The 19,953-nt window shown below is 42.3% G+C and overlaps 1 protein-coding gene across 2 annotated transcripts in view; it reads left to right on the forward strand.

Moving 5' to 3' along the window:
* The window catches only part of SNCAIP (synuclein alpha interacting protein), a 363,994-nt gene extending 346,893 nt beyond the window's left edge, over positions 1-17,101 (forward strand). The window contains exon 12 of one of the 2 annotated variants that reach the window (XM_069753553.1): positions 11,485-17,101. In XM_069753553.1, the coding sequence (XP_069609654.1) occupies positions 11,485-11,490 (6 nt within the window). In that variant the 3' untranslated portion in view covers positions 11,491-17,101. The remainder of the gene's footprint in view (positions 1-11,484) is intronic. The other variant, XM_069753545.1, reaches the window with a different exon arrangement.
* Positions 17,102-19,953: the final 2,852 nt, after the last annotated feature.

The raw sequence follows: 19,953 nt of genomic DNA on the forward strand, positions 1-19,953 counted from the left end.
CATATGCGTACACATTACACAATGTTAAGAGTCAGTGAAGTTCTGCAAGAGTTTTTATACCTCTTAAAAGTTAACTTGTCACCTTTAGAAATACTATCTATCTGCAGATGTAGGGTCAATGTGCCGGTAAGTAGAGTTTAAAGCCTGGTTAGTTGGCTTACTGGAAAAGTGTTGGCTACACTGAGAAAATTGCGTTTTATTCTCCCTGCCGCCACTCTTTCCCAGTCATAGTGGCAGTTTAGAAGCTGTTCCAGTCAGCAAAGTGAGCGTGCAGTGATAACTTCCCAGCACTTTGATTTTGAGATCTTCCTAGTAGCTCCAGCCTTCAGCTGGGCTTTATAGGATGACCAACATGGCAGCAACACATGGCAACCCATCAGCAACCCGCAACTGTGTCAGGGGAGCTGATGGGAACTGATGAGTACATGCACCGGTCATCGCAATAATTGTTGCTGTCAGTGACTCACAAGAGCTTTTGAAAACTTGAAGGGGATATCCGAGACTTTGTGAAAAAATATTGTGCCTATGCACTAACAGTCAGGTAGTTTCTACCATAGAACCTAAAACAAATATGGGTATCAAGGGAATAGCTAGATGTAAAGCTCGAATAGATACAATATTAGGCCAGAAAGGAGACTCAAAGAAAACTAGGATAGATAAAGCAATATCAGATAGTATAGTATGTGAGATGGACAGCTAAAATAATAGAAAAAGGGGGAAGGGTGATGGAAGTGAAACCCCCCTTAAGGAGACTCGTCTCTCTCCAAGGGCCACACAGCCCAGGTAGGTGCTGCAGCAAAAGCAGGTGCAACTGAACAGTTCTATCCAGTGAGCCATGTAACACAGGGTATAGGAACCCACATAGAGCAGTTGCTATGGGCCATTGCACAATTACCCAGCAGTAAATAAAAGGTAAACCGTATGACCCAACTAGGGACACTAGGGTAAAAATATAATAATTAATAATGCAATTGAGTAACTAGTGTAATTAGTGGAAAAAACCCAGTGTCTTCAAGTCACTCCTTATGGGTCACAATTACCATGGTGGGTGTTTAAGGCAGGCAAGTTTACATGTAAGTAAGAGAGCCAAACAAATAGTCAAGCTCCTAAGATCTGATCATGAAGTAGAATGCAAAGAATGAACAGAAATACCAACATGTAACCAAAACAAACTACTTGAAAATATAACCAACAAGGAAACATATACAATGCACTTTAGATTTCTTGTACTTTATAGAAATTAATATATGGATACGCTATAGGTATTATACCTTATATAATCACCGATATTGCTATCAGCACTATGCACAGTGCACCTTATTATATATTGTTTCCTATTTTTATAGTGGTTCCCTGCCGTGTCTCATATACATTTGTTGAGCAAAAAAAGAAAGGATATAATACTACTATACATCTATAATATAACGCTGGGAGCGTCACTCTGTCCGAAGCCTCTATAGACTGTGCAAGCGCAAGCGCCGGCGCAGTCTGGGCCTCACAGAGCGACGCTCCCGGGAGATCGCGGTGTGCGTTCACACTGAAAACACACCGCGATCTCCACCGCAGAAGCAGGGACCGCCAGGAGGGTGAGTATCGGCCTATATTCACCTGTCCCCGTTCCATCGCTGAGCGGCGCCATCTTCCCGGTCTTCGGTCTGTGGCCTTCAGTTCAGAGGGCGCGATGACGCGCTTAATGCGCGCCGGCGCCGCCCTCTGACTGAACAGTCACAGCCAGGAGACCGGGAAGATGGCGGCGCTCAGCGATGGAACGCCGGACAGGTGAGTATAGTAAGTGCTGGGGGGGCCTGAGCTGGCGGCGATACCGGCACCTGACCCCCCACAGCGCGCCGGTGTCCCCGCCTGCTCAGGCCCCCCAGCACTCGGCGCCGAGCGGGTCAGAGGCAGTATGGGGACGCAGGATGGAGCAGGACATAAGGATGGGGACGCAGGATGGAGCAGGACATAAGGATGGGGACGCAGGATGGAGCAGCACATAAGGATGGGGACGCAGGATGGAGCAGCACATAAGGATGGGGACGCAGGATGGAGCAGCACATAAGGATGGGGACGCAGGATGGAGCAGGACATAAGGATGGGGACGCAGGATGCAGCAGCACATAAGGATGGGGACGCAGGATGGAGCAGCACATAAGGATGGGGACGCAGGATGGAGCAGCACATAAGGATGGGGACGCAGGATGCAGCAGCACATAAGGATGGGGACGCAGGATGGAGCAGCACATAAGGATGGGGACGCAGGATGGAGCAGGAAATAAGGATGGGGACGCAGGATGGAGCAGCACATAAGGATGGGGACGCAGGTTGCAGCAGCACATAAGGATGGGGACGCAGGATGGAGCAGCACATAAGATTGGGGACGCAGGATGGAGCAGGATATAAGGATGGGGACGCAGGATGGAGCAGCACATAAGGATGGGGACGCAGGATGCAGCAGCACATAAGGATGGGGACGCAGGATGGAGCAGCACATAAGGATGGGGACGCAGGATGGAGCAGGACATAAGGATGGGGACGCAGGATGGAGCAGCACATAAGGATGGGGACGCAGGATGGAGCAGCACATAAGGATGGGGACGCAGGATGGAGCAGCACATAAGGATGGGGACGCAGGATGGAGCAGGACATAAGGATGGGGACGCAGGATGGAGCAGCACATAAGGATGGGGACGCAGGATGGAGCAGCACATAAGGATGGGGACGCAGGATGGAGCAGCACATAAGGATGGGGACGCAGGATGGAGCAGGACATAAGGATGGGGACGCAGGATGGAGCAGCACATAAGGATGGGGACGCAGGATGGAGCAGAACATAAGGATGGGGACGCAGGATGGAGCAGCACATAAGGATGGGGATGCAGGATGGAGCAGCACATAAGGATGGGGACGCAGGATGGAGCAGGACATAAGGATGGGGACGCAGGATGCAGCAGCACATAAGGATGGGGACGCAGGATGGAGCAGCACATAAGGATGGGGACGCAGGATGGAGCAGCACATAAGGATGGGGACGCAGGATGGAGCAGCACATAAGGATGGGGACGCAGGATGGAGCAGCACATAAGGATGGGGACGCAGGATGCAGCAGCACATAAGGATGGGGACGCAGGAAGGAGCAGCACATAAGGATGGGGACGCAGGATGGAGCAGGAAATAAGGATGGGGACGCAGGATGGAGCAGCACATAAGGATGGGGACGCAGGTTGCAGCAGCACATAAGGATGGGGACGCAGGATGGAGCAGCACATAAGATTGGGGACGCAGGATGGAGCAGGATATAAGGATGGGGACGCAGGATGCAGCAGCGCATGACAGGATGGGGACGCAGGATGCAGCAGCGCATGACAGGATGGGGACGCAGGATGCAGCAGCGCATGACAGGATGGGGACGCATGATGGAGCAGCGCATGACAGGATGGGGACGCAGGATGGAGCAGCACATGACAGGATGGGGACGCAGGATGGAGCAGCACATGACAGGATGGGGACGCAGGATGGGAGCAGCGCATCACAGGATGGGGACGCAGGATGGAGCAGCACATGACAGGATGGGGACGCAGGATGGGAGCAGCGCATCACAGGATGGGAGCAGCGCATGACAGGATGGGGACGCAGGATGGGAGCAGCGCATGACAGGATGGGGACGCAGGATGGGAGCAGCGCATGACAGGAAAGGGAACGCAGGATGGAGCAGTGCATGACAGGATGGGGACGCAGGATGGAGCAGCGCATGACAGGATGGGGACGCAGAATGGAGCAGCGCATGACAGGATGGGGATGCAGGATGGAGCAGCACATGACAGGATGGGGACGCAGGATGGAGCAGCACATACCATGATGGAGACAATATACCAATATAAATGCTCGCCACCCGGGCGTAGAACGGGTTCAATAGCTAGTTATATATATTGTTACTAGTGGTCCTTGTACAGAATTATTATATATGCAATTTTGTGCCTCCTCCGATTGTCTGTGTTTTTGTTTGTTAGTGTCTTTATATTTAATAAAATATTATGTTTTTATTATAATTTCCTTGTTGGTTATATTTTCAAGTAGTTTGTTTTGGTTACATGTTCATGTGTCTACTTGAAACATTAAGAATACTGGGTCGAAACTTTCTCCTTGGTTTTTTGGTAAAAAGAAATACCGACATGACAGATTGCTGTTAGGTAAGCATATACTTTGTGACATGATGTCAATGCCTGGGTGTGTGGCCAGAGATGAGGGAAGTGCCTCAATGCCCGTTTCACCTGGGATAGCTTCATCTGGAGGCGTGGTGTGGGATAAGAACGGTGGAGCCTAAGTAGGGGTGTGTATAATTCGCTCCCCTCATCTCTGGCCACACACCCAGGCACTGACCTCATGTCACAAGGTATGCTTACCTAACAGCAATCTGTCATGTCAGTATTTCTGTTCATTCTTTACATTCTACTTTATGATAAATCTTAAGAGCTTGACTATTTGTTTGGCTCTCTTACTTACATGTAAGCTTGTCTGCCTTAAACACCCCACCAGACCGGAGCGTGTGGATGCATAGAAATACACGCAGCCGCAAACTCCAGTCCCGCGTGCCGGCGGCAGTGCCGGGTATTGATGCGAGAGACTCGCGCGAGTTCCTCGCATCACACTCGCAAGTGTGACCCCGGCCTCAAGGAGTGATTTGAAGACACTGGGGTTTTTTCCACTTTATACTCTAGTTACTCAATTGCATTACTAGATTTTTACCCTAGTGTCCCTAGTTGGGTCATACTGTTTACCTTTTATTTACTGCTGTGTAATTGTGGAATGGTCCATAGCAACTGCTGTATGTGGGTTCCTATACCCTGTGTTACATGGCTCACTGGCTGGAACTGGTCAGTTGCACCTGCTTTTGCTGCAGCACCTACCTGGGCTGTGTGGCCCTTGGATGGAGACGAGTCTCCCCCCTTTATCTATTGTTTTAGCTGTCCATCTCACCTACTATTATGATTATTGTATATTTGTAATAAAAAAATTTGATAAATTTGATATTGCTTTATTTATCCTAGTTTTCTTTGAGACTCCTTTCTGGCATAGTATTGTATCTATTCAAGCTTTACATGTAGATATTCCCTCGATCCCCATATTTGTTTTAGGTTCTTTATTTTCTCATTAGGATTTCTTTATAGGTTAATAGTTAGTTGGTACAAGCCTGCCTGCTGTGCAACACAGAGCAGTCACAGATGGCTCCTACCTGCGATTCACAGGCTTCCATCATGTCAATGGAGCATCAGCTTCTTTTTCTCTCTGCTCTGTTGAACGGGCAGGATTGCCGTTTTCTTTCTGATTGATCAACACTAGTTGCTGTCTACCTGCCTGTTGTGCCCAACAGCATTCTTCATCGTCACAGAGCGCGCTCCTGCCTGCGACTCAGCGGCTTCCATCCCGTCAACAGAGCGGCGGCTTTTTTTCCTTTTTGCACTTTTGACATTGAAAGACTGCTGTCATCATGGTGATTGACAGACTGTTGTCTGTTATGATGCGGTGGTCTAGGAGCAACATGGAACGAGCTCTGAGGGAAGTGGTAACTGTACTGACCGCAGTCCCTAAGCTCAACACAACACTAGAAGTAGCCGTGGAATGCTCCTAACTCTCCCTAGGCATCTCGTCACAGCCTAAGAGCTAACTACCCCTAAAGACAGAAGCAGGAAAACTATCTTGCCTCAGAGAAAATCCCCAAAGGATAGATTAGCCCCCCACAAATAATGACTGTGAGTGGAGAGGAAAAAGACATATACAGAATGAAACCAGGATGAGCACAGGAGGCCAGTCTAGCTTGATAGATAGGACAGGATGGAATACTGTGCGGTCAGTATAAAACACTACAAAAATCCACACAGAGTTTACAAAAAAAATCTCCACACCTGACTAAAGGTGTGGAGGGTAAATCTGCTTCCCAGAGCTTCCAACAAGACAGAATTAATTCATACTGATAACGCTGGACAAACATAGAAAGCACTGAACGGTAAGTCCACAATCTGTGAACATAAAAGCGCAAGCAAAAACTTAGCTTTGCTGAACTGGTCAGGATAACAGGGAAATCAAAAGAGATGTGAATCCAACCAGGAACCATTTACAAGTGGCACTGGCTGAAGGAACAGCCAGGCCTAAATAGCCGAGCAGAAGAGACGATAAGTGGAGGCAGCTGATGACAGCTAACTCCAAGGAGCAGCCATACCACTTGAAACCACAAGAGGGAGCCCAAGAGCAGAACTCACAAAAGTGCCACTTACAACCACCGGAGGGAGCCCAAGAGCGGAATTCACAACAGTTGTCGTCATGCTGATTGACAGCCGGCTCCCCCAGTTAGAAAGCGGAGAGCCAGCTGTTGAATGACAACGGTAATCCCGTCCGTTCAACAGAGCAGAGAGGAAAAGAAGTCGCCACTCTGACACGATGGAAGCTGCTGAATTGCAGGCAGGAACAGTCTGGGACCGCTCTGTGCCAGACAATAGGCATTTAGGTAGCAACTACCTGCCTGTTAGAGCTTAGGCATATATATTTTTTTCTTTTTTTAATAAAGTTCCAGATATCTGCTTTAAAACAGCTGCAACCGAGGTAAGCTCTAATTACTGCTGTTACAGGCAGATACCGGCTATGAATAAGAGCCAATATCTGCTCAGTACGGAGCGGGTTCAGCTCCTAAACCTGCTACATACAAGTGCATACTTGGGCCCTCTTCACATGTCTCTGCCACACATATGTGCTTTTATAGACTCCATTTTGACCATCCGTTTTTATTTTTTATCACCCATTTGTGAGTACGTTTTTAAAAATGTGTGTCATCTGTGTTTTTCCAGTATGGATACGGAAAATGAAATTACAAAGCTTCTCCTATACATTCAATGTTAAAGGAACCTGTCAGCTGAAAAAACGCTTTTAACCTACAGATATGGGGTTAATCAGCAGGTTAATAGCATAAACTTAAATAGCCCCATAGGTTATAATGAGTATACATGGTATCAGTAAAAAAAACAGATACAACACCGTACCGAAACACGGACATGTGAAGGAGGCCTAATGGTGACATAGTTACGTCACGTTGCAAAAAGGGATAATTTCACTTGTATTTTCCTAAACATGGAAAGAAAAATGGAATTTCCTAACATACATGTGAACCAGCCCTTATAAGCAGGGGTGGATTAAGATAGTGAGGGCATCGGGCAGAGTAGAAGTCGTGCCGCCCCCCCGAGGTACCCGATGTATCACGCGACATGTCACATGATCCCCTTTGATAGGTCATGTGAATAATATACAGGTGCTCTGGTGCACATCTGCTGTGTAATTTTTATTTAATGTACAGCACTATACATAACATTGCGCTATACATAATACAGCTGAGGTGGGAGATTAATTTTCCCAAGGGGCCAATTGAGAGACCATGACTTGTGTACGCTGCACCAATAGGCTGAAATTGTACTCAATATTTGTATTAACATATTAATTATAATTGGAATATTAATTGTATGACTTAAAATTGAGCAGAATTAAGTATGCTGACATCCCCCTATATACAGTATGAGCCCCCACATAGCCCCCTTAAAATAGATAGTCCATGGCAACCATACCCACCCACAAAGTCATTTGGGAGAATTTATGTTATAAAGATATGTTATAAAGACAAGTTAGATGTGTCGTCTTGGTGTGATGGAGAGTTGACTGCATGTATGGTTATGGTTTATAATATGTAAAAGAAAAATAGATTTACAATAGCTTTATTATTAAAGGGGTATTCCCAGTGTATAAAGTGATGACATATATAGCTGCTGGCTTTATTGGTGGGAATCTAATCCTGGGAACAACCTGCTGTGTGGGAAGGAACAGTCCAGCCATATTCAATTCAGTTCTAGATCATCAGTATGGACCCTCTATTCTCAAACCCCCACTGATCTTAAAGTGATGACATATCTTCACGGAAACAGGCAGCCTTTTCAGTAAATCATTTTGGGATAAATAACCATTAGCTGATCAGTGATATAACATAATACCTTACCATTTGTAGAGAAAATAGATACATCGTAAGTACTTTGAATGGCAATATGGATCAAGGGAAAGCATGAAGTCTTTAGAGGGAACCATTTCCTTCCTGATCACAAACATTTTTTATTTTAACAAGGGAAGTTTTGTATAACTGGCTGTCCCCTTTTTCTATAATTATAGTCATCTTTTATCATATTACAAAAACAAAGTTGTGGTCGACCTGGGCTGAAGTGGCATCTGCTAAGGAGATTTGGGGTCATAGACTGAACAGGCCACACACATTGGTTGACCTGCGCAAGCACAAACCATGGGCCCATTTTCAGATGGAGGCTGGTGTGCTCGCACAAAAACTAATACCTTTAAAATATACCTTTTAATTTTAACCAATTTAACCAGACAAATCAAACAAACAATAGTAACGCCTTACGAGGCTAAAAATGTCAGAATAAGTATAATGGTATGCTAGGGGAACCACGATAAAGCCTCGGTAACCCTGATATTCCCTAGTAAACCCCTACCTTACCACGAGGTTGGCATCCTACCTTGAACGCAAATTGGCACCCCCGCTCAACGATGGCTACCTCTAGATTCACCCTGTAATTCACTATTTAAAGATGTACCAAGAAAAGAACTATCCAAGATAGCCTGAGGCCACGTCTGGTCCTTTCACCACAGCTAAACTGACAATGTCTACCAGTGCATAAATGGAAATGGGTGATAGGGGCACAAAGAAGGGGGTAGGGGGTGATAGTACCAAACTCCAGGGTAGGACCAATGTCCAAGATAATTATAAGGCGTTACTATTTGTTTGCTGTGACTGTTTTAATTGGTTAAAATTAAAAGGTATATTTTAAAAGGTATTAGTTTTTTGGTGAGCACTTTTTTTTGCTGTGACCTGACTATTGATATTGAATCTTTCTTTGTGCTTACACAAACCATTGACTAGATGAGGTCTATAGCATAAAAATAACAAAATGATAACTAGGACAGATCATTAAAGGGGCAATACTGGGAGGGTGTATACTGTATGACAGTCAGTGCGCACACTTTATAGCACTATTAAAGTTGGAACTTTATAGCAATGTTTATAGTGGCACAATATTGCACTATTCATTTGGGCAATGTATGGCACTGTTTATATGGGCTGTAGAAGACCACCCTAATTGTTACTGTAGTGAGGTGCTATTTGCAAATTTTTAGGTGCATTGGCTGACTGGCAGCAGGAATTTTCTTGTATCGGGTGTATCTGCAGAACTATTGTAATCAGGGTCAAGTTTCCACTTTGGGATTAAAGCAGCTGTCAGCAGGAATGGTCATTTATACCTTTTTTGTACATTACTTTTTATCTATATCTATCTATCTATCTATCTATCTATCTATCTATCTATCTACTGTATATATTTCCTGGTTTTGACTACACCCCATTTGTCAATTTCCTAAAATGTCCTAGAATGTACTTTCTGCTGAATACATCTGTCTGAACCTTTTGGGAACAGCTGAGAAGCATACGGATGAGACCGTTTAATGTGTTTGGTGTATGTACAATGCGTGATCCGTCATTCCTATTGAGAAAAAACAAAACTGACATCTGCAGTCATCTATTCTGGTGCTTGACCAATATATCTCTACCTTGCCAAAATTAATGCAGAAAGCTTGTCTTATGGTTATATCTTGACATATTACATTCACATGAGCATTTCTGCTATTATTATTGCAAAGAATTACTGTAGCGGTCATTCTTATCATTATAAATAACTTATACTTTATCTGTAGGTTTATCATTTCTCTTTTTTATACATTGACATCATTAGTAAAAAGCGGAGGTCATGTAGACCGTCACTCTTCACGCAGCTGTAGACTACATAAATAGGCCAAGATCTTGTACATGTGTTTGCTGCATGCTCAGCACATTTGCTGTCTGCTTAGACATCTGACAGCTGCAAAATTGTTTGGAGTTCGACTTTTCAAAACTAATTTTCATTATTTTGTCCAGTTTATGAAACTTTTAGAATAGCATAATTTTTTGGTTTTTGTTTGCAAACCAAAGCCAAAAAATGTTAAAGCAAGCAGTAATGCCAGTTCTGTTGACCCATGCTACGGCTACATGTTCTCGATCTCTCATGGCAAGTCAAAGTCTATGTCCGTGAAATAGCAATAGCAATCAATGTAATAACTATTGCCTACTTTCTTATTTTTGTATTACATTCAAAACGTTCCAATTAGAAAGCCTTCCTCTACAATCGAGGTGACATTATGAGCAGTGATGAGTGAATATACTCGTTACTCGTGATTTCCCGAGCACGCTCGGGTGTCCTCCGAGTATTTGTAAGTGCTCGGAGATTTAATTTTCATCTCCGCAGCTGAATGATTTACATCTGTTAGCCAGCATAAGTGCATGTGGGGGTTGCCTGGTTGCTAGGGAATCCCCACATGTACTTATGCTGGCTACAGATGTAAATCATTCAGCTGTTGCAAGGAAAACTAAATCTCCGAGCACTTACAAATACTCGGAGGACCCCCGAAGCGTGCTCGAAAAATCTCAAGTAACGAGTATATACACATCATCACTAATTATGAGGCAATGTGAGAATAATTATGTGCAGAGCCCTTGAAGGTCTATGAGAAGTTGAGAGGGATGGGGTCATATATTAAATAGTTACATAGGTTGAAAAAACACCTAGGGCCATCAAGTTCAACCTTCCTTTCATTATTAAAAAATAGTCCATATTTGGAGGAGTATCTTCCACAGTTTGCAGTGAGTTTATGGCTCTCTTTTAAAAGACTGATTTTAAAAGTCCTCCATTGTGTCCTCTATTGTGAGATCACTAAAAATCCAATCTCAACTTTACAATATTATGGAAAGAATTCTGGAATAATTTGTTTAAATGGCTGTCCATTTAAAACTTGTCCAATTCACACAGCTATATTTTTAGAATGTTCTACTGACAATAAGGATTTTAGGTGGTCCTCCCCTGCTCGAGATCCCCAACAATTTTCTGTAGTATGCCAAAAAATTCAGTACTAAATGTTCAGTCCGATTGGCCCTAACCACATGGGAGCTCCCGTTAAAATGCTGTATGTGAAAAGCATTGGGGTCACATTGTTGTAGACAATCTCAGCTCTGGCAAACAGATGAGTCTAATGATTCCTATTTTTCACTTCTTTTCACCCTGCTTTTTATAATCACATTATATTTGACATAGTTCATCGTTCTAATTTGAAGGCAACATGATCATAGTACAGTATTTTGTGCGCTCTCAGGGCTGTACAGCTTTGTCTCATTTTTCTCCAAATTTAAATAGAAAATATCTCCAAAAAAGATTTACTTTAATATCATTATGTATGTTTTTCATTATGCATTTACTAACCCAGAATTCCCAAGCTGGCAGTTGTATAATTTTCTTTCCATGTATTTATAAGCTATTATAGCCAAAAGTAAGGTGATGAAAAATATTTTTATTTCTCCAGGCATAAATCAGTCGGTGGATCAATGAAGATTCTGTTCAGTGACATACATCTTGAAGAACATGACGTCCAAGAATTTTTCTTATGAGTCTTACATCTTATAGAAGATGTCCATCAGCAAAGACCGTGGTTCTCCTATGGCCTACCATCTACTGTGTCTTGATTTAATACTCACATGAATATTTTTTTTTGTTGTGGGTACTTCTGTGTGACTGTAGAGGTTTTTATATGGACTACACATCTATTCATACTGGATTGCATGGACAAGGATTGGAGATATGTCTTGGTTTTAGTTCTGGTTGAAAAAGTAATATTTTATTTTACTGTTTTCATCAGCTTTCTTTTTAATTACTGTATATGATATTTATTACTGACAACAGGTTCATCCCATTGTTCATAATTTTACCAAATAATTTGACCTTATAATAACCCCTTTTAGGTGGGTTATGCCAAACAGGTTTTGTGAAGTTTGAAATGTAATGGATTGCTTCACCCTGGGAGAAGAATATTCAGAATAGTTTCTCTGTTTTGGTACCTGTCATAAATTGCAGATTTACAAAGTGTTCTAGGTGTACGCGTCCATGTCACAAAAAAATAGGTAAAACCACACCTCGCAGATGACGTTTCTACATGCCTTATCACACTTTCATTACTTGAGATCTCTGCACCAATGAAGTGTCTTCCCTCTGTTTCTGTAGATCCATAGCTCAGATGAACACTTTCCTGAGTGACCTTAATAGTGAACCATTCACTGGAATAATTTAAACTGACTACCACGACCAATTGCCGCGGCTCTACTGATTCTGGGAGTCTTTATTCTCTGTAACCCTAACCCGTTCCAAAGTTCTGTTCTCCGGTAATAATGATGGAAGTTTTCCCTTCGGCCAGTTGGGCGTAGGCCATCAGAATTTCTTTGTGGGTGTAGCCGAGTTTTGATTGGCCAACATCAAAGGAGGAAAAGCAAATAACCACATAGAAGTCCTGTGGTATATGCCCACTTGGATGAAGGAAAAATTTGCAGCATTATTTGTGTGGGGCCTAACTTTGAAATGAAGGAGTATAAAAGAAAAAGAAAAACTGTTCCTGAATCAGTGGAGCAGTAAAATTAGTGGAGCTACTCCGTTTATTTTTTAAAAATCCAGTGACCGGTCCTCTTCAAGACCCTCAAGTAGAACAACCGACAAAGTCAAAACATGGAAGTCTAAAGTTCATTGTTGGAAATGATTAAAACCTGCACATGCATGTCTATAAATGTTTATCCCACAAACACGCACATAAAGAGTTAAAAATGAAATAAAAAAATGGTTGAAAAAAGTTATAGCATTGATGTCGTCTACACAGTTTGATAAAAATAATTGGTATAATTAAGCATTTATTTCGCATGATGATCTGGGGATCATTGAAATCCTTTATTTGTGAAACCCCAGCATTCCTGATATCCAATTCCAGACTAGTACATGACACGGAGCTTATACACGATGTGTTGTTTTCTTTCTTTTCCCACAATATTTTACATCGGATGTTTAATGGCAAAAGTAACTTCAAGCAACTTTGACAACCATATCATTAGAAAAACCTGGATATTTAACTTTCTTGGGTAATGTCCTAAATGCTAACAACATCCAGCCTTATCAGAGAAGATTGTGTGCTACATAGTAATTTATGTCTAATGGTAAAAGCACGGAAAAATTACTGTGACAAACAGAAACAATCAGACAACACAAAAAATAACATTAACTTGTTCTCCCAGAGCAAGATTGGTAATTATAATTGTAAGAGGATGTTTTAATAAATAGGCCTTTGTAGAGCCATGGCTGTTGTGTGAACCAGACTGTTAGAAAATAGAATTGCCTTTGTGCAGCACTTAGGCATATTACCTAATCTCTGTTTCCCATGATTTTAATGTGAGTTGAAATCAACTTGTGAAGTTGAAGCCAAAATAAATAAATGAAGACTTGAAGGGTTTGTACATGTACCAAGATCCCCAACTAGGGATTATTTCCAATCTTGGTGCAAACACTAAGCCAACTTTTCAGTTTCCAATTTTATCTATGCAACTTACTTTCATGAACATGGTTGTCCTTTTACATTGATGGTCTATCCATCGAATAATTCAGCAATATCCTATCGGTGGGGTTGCGACATCTGGCACTCTCAGCGATCAGCTACTCCCGGTGCCTGCGGTAGCCAGACATGCTCAGTTGTGGAGCTGCACAATTCCATCAACTTCATAGTGGCCATGATCGGGTACTCCACATACGCTCCCTATTCCAATCAATAAGGGGCATGAGGGCAGTACCCAGCTGTAGCCACTATGCAATTAACAGTGTAGTTCGGCTCCACAACTGAGCACCCCACTAATCAGATATTAGTGATCTATCCTAAGGATAGGCCATCAATATAAAAGTCACAGATAACCCTTGAAGGCACATTGATCTATTTTTCCTAATTACATTTTACAGTCAATAGAAATTATTTTCTTGCAGGGATTTATGCATTTTGGCATGAGATATGCCATGTGACATCTTAAAATGATGTTTTACAATACTATATTATTTATACTGGTTCTCAACCAGTAGGTAGGGAGGCTCCTGGGCTCCCAGCATCTTCCCTGGAGGCACTAAGGAGGTTGTAGCATTAACAGAAATTGGTACCAAATTAAAAACCGTATCAGTGGTATGTAACACTAGGGTAAATACCATATGAACTTTAAAGTATATATGCATTAACAAGCACAAATCTTGTATTAAGACTTAGGCCTCATTCAAACTGCCTAATTTTCATGTGATCGCATCAGATTTCCATCAGTGTTCGGTCCGTCTGTCAGTTTTTACCATCAGTGTGTCATATCTGATTTTCTCATATGCTTAAAAGAAATATGTGAAAAAAGACATGTACAAAAGTTCTCCTATCCATTACAATATTAAAAATGGACCTATGGACTTGTATGGATGGGTGATTTATTTTGATCCATGACTTGGTTCAGAACTGGAGTTGTCTCTGTTTATGTATATGCAAAAAAAAAAAAGCCTATAACGAGTGCGTGCTCTATTCGCAAATGCATGTACATGAAAACAAGGCGTCTGAATGAGACTTTATATTTATTAATTGTTCTTTGAAACATCATTGCCATTTGAAATGCCATAACTTTCACATGATTCTTGTGTACATATGGACCTGTAAATCACCTCTAGCAGCACTGGGATGATCCGGCCAGTGGCAGAGTCGGACTATTCGAGTCAGACTATTCTTGCTATGGTTCTCGGCTAGATGCTTTAACCCCTTTCTGACCTCGGACGGGATAGTGCGTCCGAAGTCAGATCCCCTTCTATGACGTGGGCTCCAGCGGTGAGCCCACATCAAAGCCGCGACATGTCAGCTGTTTTGAACAGCTGACATGTGCGCGTAATAGCGGCGAGTGGAATCGCGATCCACCCAGAGCTATTAACTAGTTAAATGCCGCTGTCAAACGCTGACAGCGGCATTTAACTACCGCTTCCGGAAATGCGCGCATCGCCGACCCCCGTCACATAATCGGGGGTCAGCGATGCATCATGATAGTAACCATAGAGGTCCTCTATGGTTACTGATGCCGGTTTGCTGTGAGCGCCACCCTGTGGTCGGCGCTCATAGCAAGCCTGTAATTAAGCTACATAGGAGCGATCTGATGATCGCCCCATCTATCAATAAAAAAAAGGATTAACCTGATCGCTAAATGGCATAGCAAGAAAAAAATTAGAAACGTCAAAATTATGTTTTTTTGGTCGCTGCAACATTGCATTAAAATGCAATAATGGGTGATCTGCACCAAAATGGTATCAAAAACAACGTCAGCTCGGCACGCAAAAAATAAGCCCTCAACCGACCCCAGATCACAAAAAATGGAGACGCCACGGGTATCGGAACATGGCGCAATTTCTTTTTTTTTATAGCAAAGTTTGGAATTTTTTTTACCGCTTGGATAAAAAATAACCTAGACATGTTTGGTGTCCATGAACTCGTACTGCCCTCGAGAATCATGATGGCAGGTTAGTTTTAGCATTTAGTGAACCTAGCAAAAAAGCACGCATGGGATTGCACTTTTTTGCAATTTCACCGCACTTGGTATTTTTTTTCTCATTTTCTAGTACACATCATGGCAAAACCAATAATGCTGTTCAAAAGTACAACTCGTCCCGCAAAAAATAAGCCCTCACATGGCCATATTGACTGAAAAATAAAAAAAGTTATGGCCCTGGGAAGGAGGGGAGCGAAAAACGAACACTGAAAGATGGAAAATCCCAAGGTCATGAAGGGGTTAAGGCTGTCCACTACTTTCACATTGATGGCCTATCTTTAGGTTGGGTCATTAATGTCTGATTGGCTGCCGTTCTGGCACCTGACTCTCCGCCGATCAGTTGTTATCGGTGGCCACAGTCCAGAAGTACTTACTTGCGGATCTGGACTTCTACTTGTAGTGTCCGAGGGTTCGTTACAGCACATTCACCTCCTATTGATTTGTATAGGAGGTGGATGTACAGTACCCTGTGGTGGACACTGCAAGTAGACTGCCAGCTCCGCAAGTGAGTACTTCCAGTCTGCGGCCACCGCCACCAATAACAACTGATTGGTGGGGGTGCCAGACCCCCGCCGATCAGACATTGATGACCAATCCTATGGATAGGCCATCAGTGTAAATGTAGTGGACAGCCTCTTTAAAGTATACTCCCTCTGAATCATCATATATATGTTTCAGAGTAAAATATACTAGGGTGCAATCGTGCCGATGAGCTCTGAATTCATGCTGCTTGTGGTTTCGGCAGCATAAATCAGATGACAGGTTCCCTTTAAAGTTTTGGCTTGATATGCTGCCTTTGTCACTTGGACTTCACTTTTAATATTTAGGAATCAATGGAGCAAATTTTGAGATAATTTATTTGTATTTTCCCAGATAGGGGAATTAATTTTGTAGGAAACCTACCAGCTCTCTTATTGCACATGGACCGTACAGCTATATAGTGATTTGTGTGTTCCCATTACTATGCATAATAATACAAGCAAAGCCCACCTAATCATTCCACAGTCTATAAACAGTATATTGTTGTGCATCTTGTTAGATTTTATGCATTTTTTTCATTCTTACATTTGTGTTACCTGATTAAAAATATTCTCTAGAAAAATCCATTTATCATGTAGCAAAAAAACAGTGGGATAAATAAAATGTGGATTTGGTTTGTGAGACGTCAGTGTTTGTGACTGTGCGATAATACCCGATATTTATGAAGCTGCATGGGATGAGCGCGGCAGAGATTTTGTACTGTAGATTTACTGTTTAATTGTTTATTGTCCTTTTCTGATAGTTTTTGTACATGGACACAAAGGGTGTTGTTTTTCTGAGCCTTTAACACTTTATAACATGTAAAAGTTTGAAAACTGTCCGTCTCGTAGACTGCTAACTATAAAATAAATGATGACATAGTTTCTATTCTACATTGGCCGTTTCTTAAATCTTAGGTGAACACTCAGTCTTGTAAGAAATTTTATCTAAAATGAGCACTTTTTTCTATTCAAATTGGTTTGGACTTAGTGAATTTAATTGTACATTTTGAATGCAATTAACAATAAAAAAAATAACCTGAAACATTGTTCTGTATTTTATATAATTTAATTCTTTATTATAAATTTCCCAATATACAGTACATTGCATGATTACACAGAGAGATAAAGTTGAGTCCAAAGTTCATATACAGTACATTTAGTCTAAATACATTTATAGTAAATGTGGGCACTCTACTTTGTTCACATCTTACAGCAATCAATTAGACATGGATATATTTCCGCTTTAATTTGCTATATCAGATATGCAGCAGGTCAAAAGTTTAAGTGCATCAAGTTTTCTTTGTCGGTAAATAAATACCCTGATGAAGGAAACCGAAGTATTTCCGAAACGCGTTGTTTTTGGCTCCCACAGCGCACCGTAGCACCACTAGGGGCACCACGTGATGAACGAGCACGTGACCCGAACGTCACCGCAGGTCCTGCACAGCATCGCATAGGATTCAACACAGGCCGTGCGAGCGTCCGTCACCGGCCGGGACGGCGCCTGCACTAGCCGCCTGAGAACTTCCAAAGACAGCGCTTACCTAAGCTAAGTACAACGACTTTGTCTGCCAGTATTGCTAAGAGTGTACGGACATTCTAAGTACAACTCCACCTGGTTTCTTCCCATGATTAGTTACATGACAAGTACCGGATCCCCACTTGTTTTGTATCTAGTGCACTAACTGGAGACACAGATATATATTAGTGACCTTTTTTCTTCCGTCAGGTTATGCACTTCCCAGGGTGTTAGTTCACTAGCCCCCCGTTTTATAGCTCTACATAAGTGATTCACTATATAGGTACTTAATAGTCCCATATAGTTCACTTTATTTTGCTTTTGCTTTTATTGATATTATCCTATTTCTAGTGGCTCAGTACTTGTGATCTTATCTATATATTTTGATATTGTTATTTATTTGTGTACCGCTTCCCATTCCAGTCCCTTCACACAAGCAATCTCAGATTTGCCATACACGCCCATAGACTGACTCACCACTAACCTTCTACCAACCAGGTAACCACCCATCGTGTATGTCTACTATAGTATTCGGTTAGGCTAAGCGCAGGTACAAATATTGTAAAACATATATATACAGGTCCTTCTCAAAAAATTAGCATATAGTGTTAAATTTCATTATTTACCATAATGTAATGATTACAATTAAACTTTCATATATTATAGATTCATTATCCACCAACTGAAATTTGTCAGGTCTTTTATTGTTTTAATACTGATGATTTTGGCATACAACTCCTGATAACCCAAAAAACCTGTCTCAATAAATTAGCATATTTCACCCATCCAATCAAATAAAAGTGTTTTTTAATAACAAACAAAAAAACCATCAAATAATAATGTTCAGTTATGCACTCAATACTTGGTCGGGAATCCTTTGGCAGAAATGACTGCTTCAATGCGGCGTGGCATGGAGGCAATCAGCCTGTGACACTGCTGAGATGTTATGGAGGCCCAGGATGCTTCAATAGCGGCCTTAAGCTCATCCAGAGTGTTGGGTCTTGCGTCTCTCAACTTTCTCTTCACAATATCCCACAGATTCTCTATGGGGTTCAGGTCAGGAGAGTTGGCAGGCCAATTGAGCACAGTAATACCATGGTCAGTAAACCATTTACCAGTGGTTTTGGCACTGTGAGCAGGTGCCAGGTCGTGCTGAAAAATGAAATCTTCATCTCCATAAAGCATTTCAGCCGATGGAAGCATGAAGTGCTCCAAAATCTCCTGATAGCTAGCTGCATTGACCCTGCCCTTGATGAAACACAGTGGACCAACACCAGCAGCTGACATGGCACCCCACACCATCACTGACTGTGGGTACTTGACACTGGACTTCAGGCATTTTGGCATTTCCTTCTCCCCAGTCTTCCTCCAGACTCTGGCACCTTGATTTCCGAATGACATGCAAAATTTGCTTTCATCAGAAAAAAGTACTTGGGACCACTTAGCAACAGTCCAGTGCTGCTTCTCTGTAGCCCAGGTCAGGCGCCTCTGCCGCTGTTTATGGTTCAAAAGTGGCTTTACCTGGGGAATGCGGCACCTGTAGCCCATTTCCTGCACACGCCTGTGCACGGTGGCTCTGGATGTTTCCACACCAGACTCAGTCCACTGCTTCCTCAGGTTCCCCAAGGTCTGGAATCGGTCCTTCTCCACAATCTTCCTCAGGGTCCGGTCTCCTCTTCTCGTTGTACAGCGTTTTCTGCCACATTGTTTCCTTCCAACAGACTTACCATTGAGGTGCCTTGATACAGCACTCTGGGAACAGCCTATTTGTTGAGAAATTTCTTTCTGGGTCTTACCCTCTTGCTTGAGGGTGTCAATGATGGCCTTCTTGACATCTGTCAGGTCGCTAGTCTTACCCATGATGGGGGTTTTGAGTAATGAACCAGGCAGGGAGTTTATAAAAGCCTCAGGTATCTTTTGCATGTGTTTAGAGTTAATTAGTTGATTCAGAAGATTAGGGTAATAGGTCGTTTAGAGAACCTTTTCTTGATATGCTAATTTATTGAGACAGGTTTTTTGGGTTATCAGGAGTTGTATGCCAAAATCATCAGTATTAAAACAATAAAAGACCTGACAAATTTCAGTTGGTGGATAATGAATCTATAATATATGAAAGTTTAATTGTAATCATTACATTATGGTAAATAATGAAATTTAACACTATATGCTAATTTTTTGAGAAGGACCTGTATATATATATATACAGATAGATAGATAGATATATACAGTTACGTCCGTATATATTTGGACAGAGAAAACTTTTTATAATTTTGGTTATAGACAATACCACAAAGAAATTTAAACAAAACAATTCAGATGCAGTTGAATTTCAGACTTTCAGCTTTCATTTGAGGGTATCCACATTAAAATTGAAT

This window comes from Ranitomeya imitator, chromosome 1, assembly GCF_032444005.1.
Source record: "Ranitomeya imitator isolate aRanImi1 chromosome 1, aRanImi1.pri, whole genome shotgun sequence".
NCBI lineage: Eukaryota > Metazoa > Chordata > Amphibia > Anura > Dendrobatidae > Ranitomeya > Ranitomeya imitator.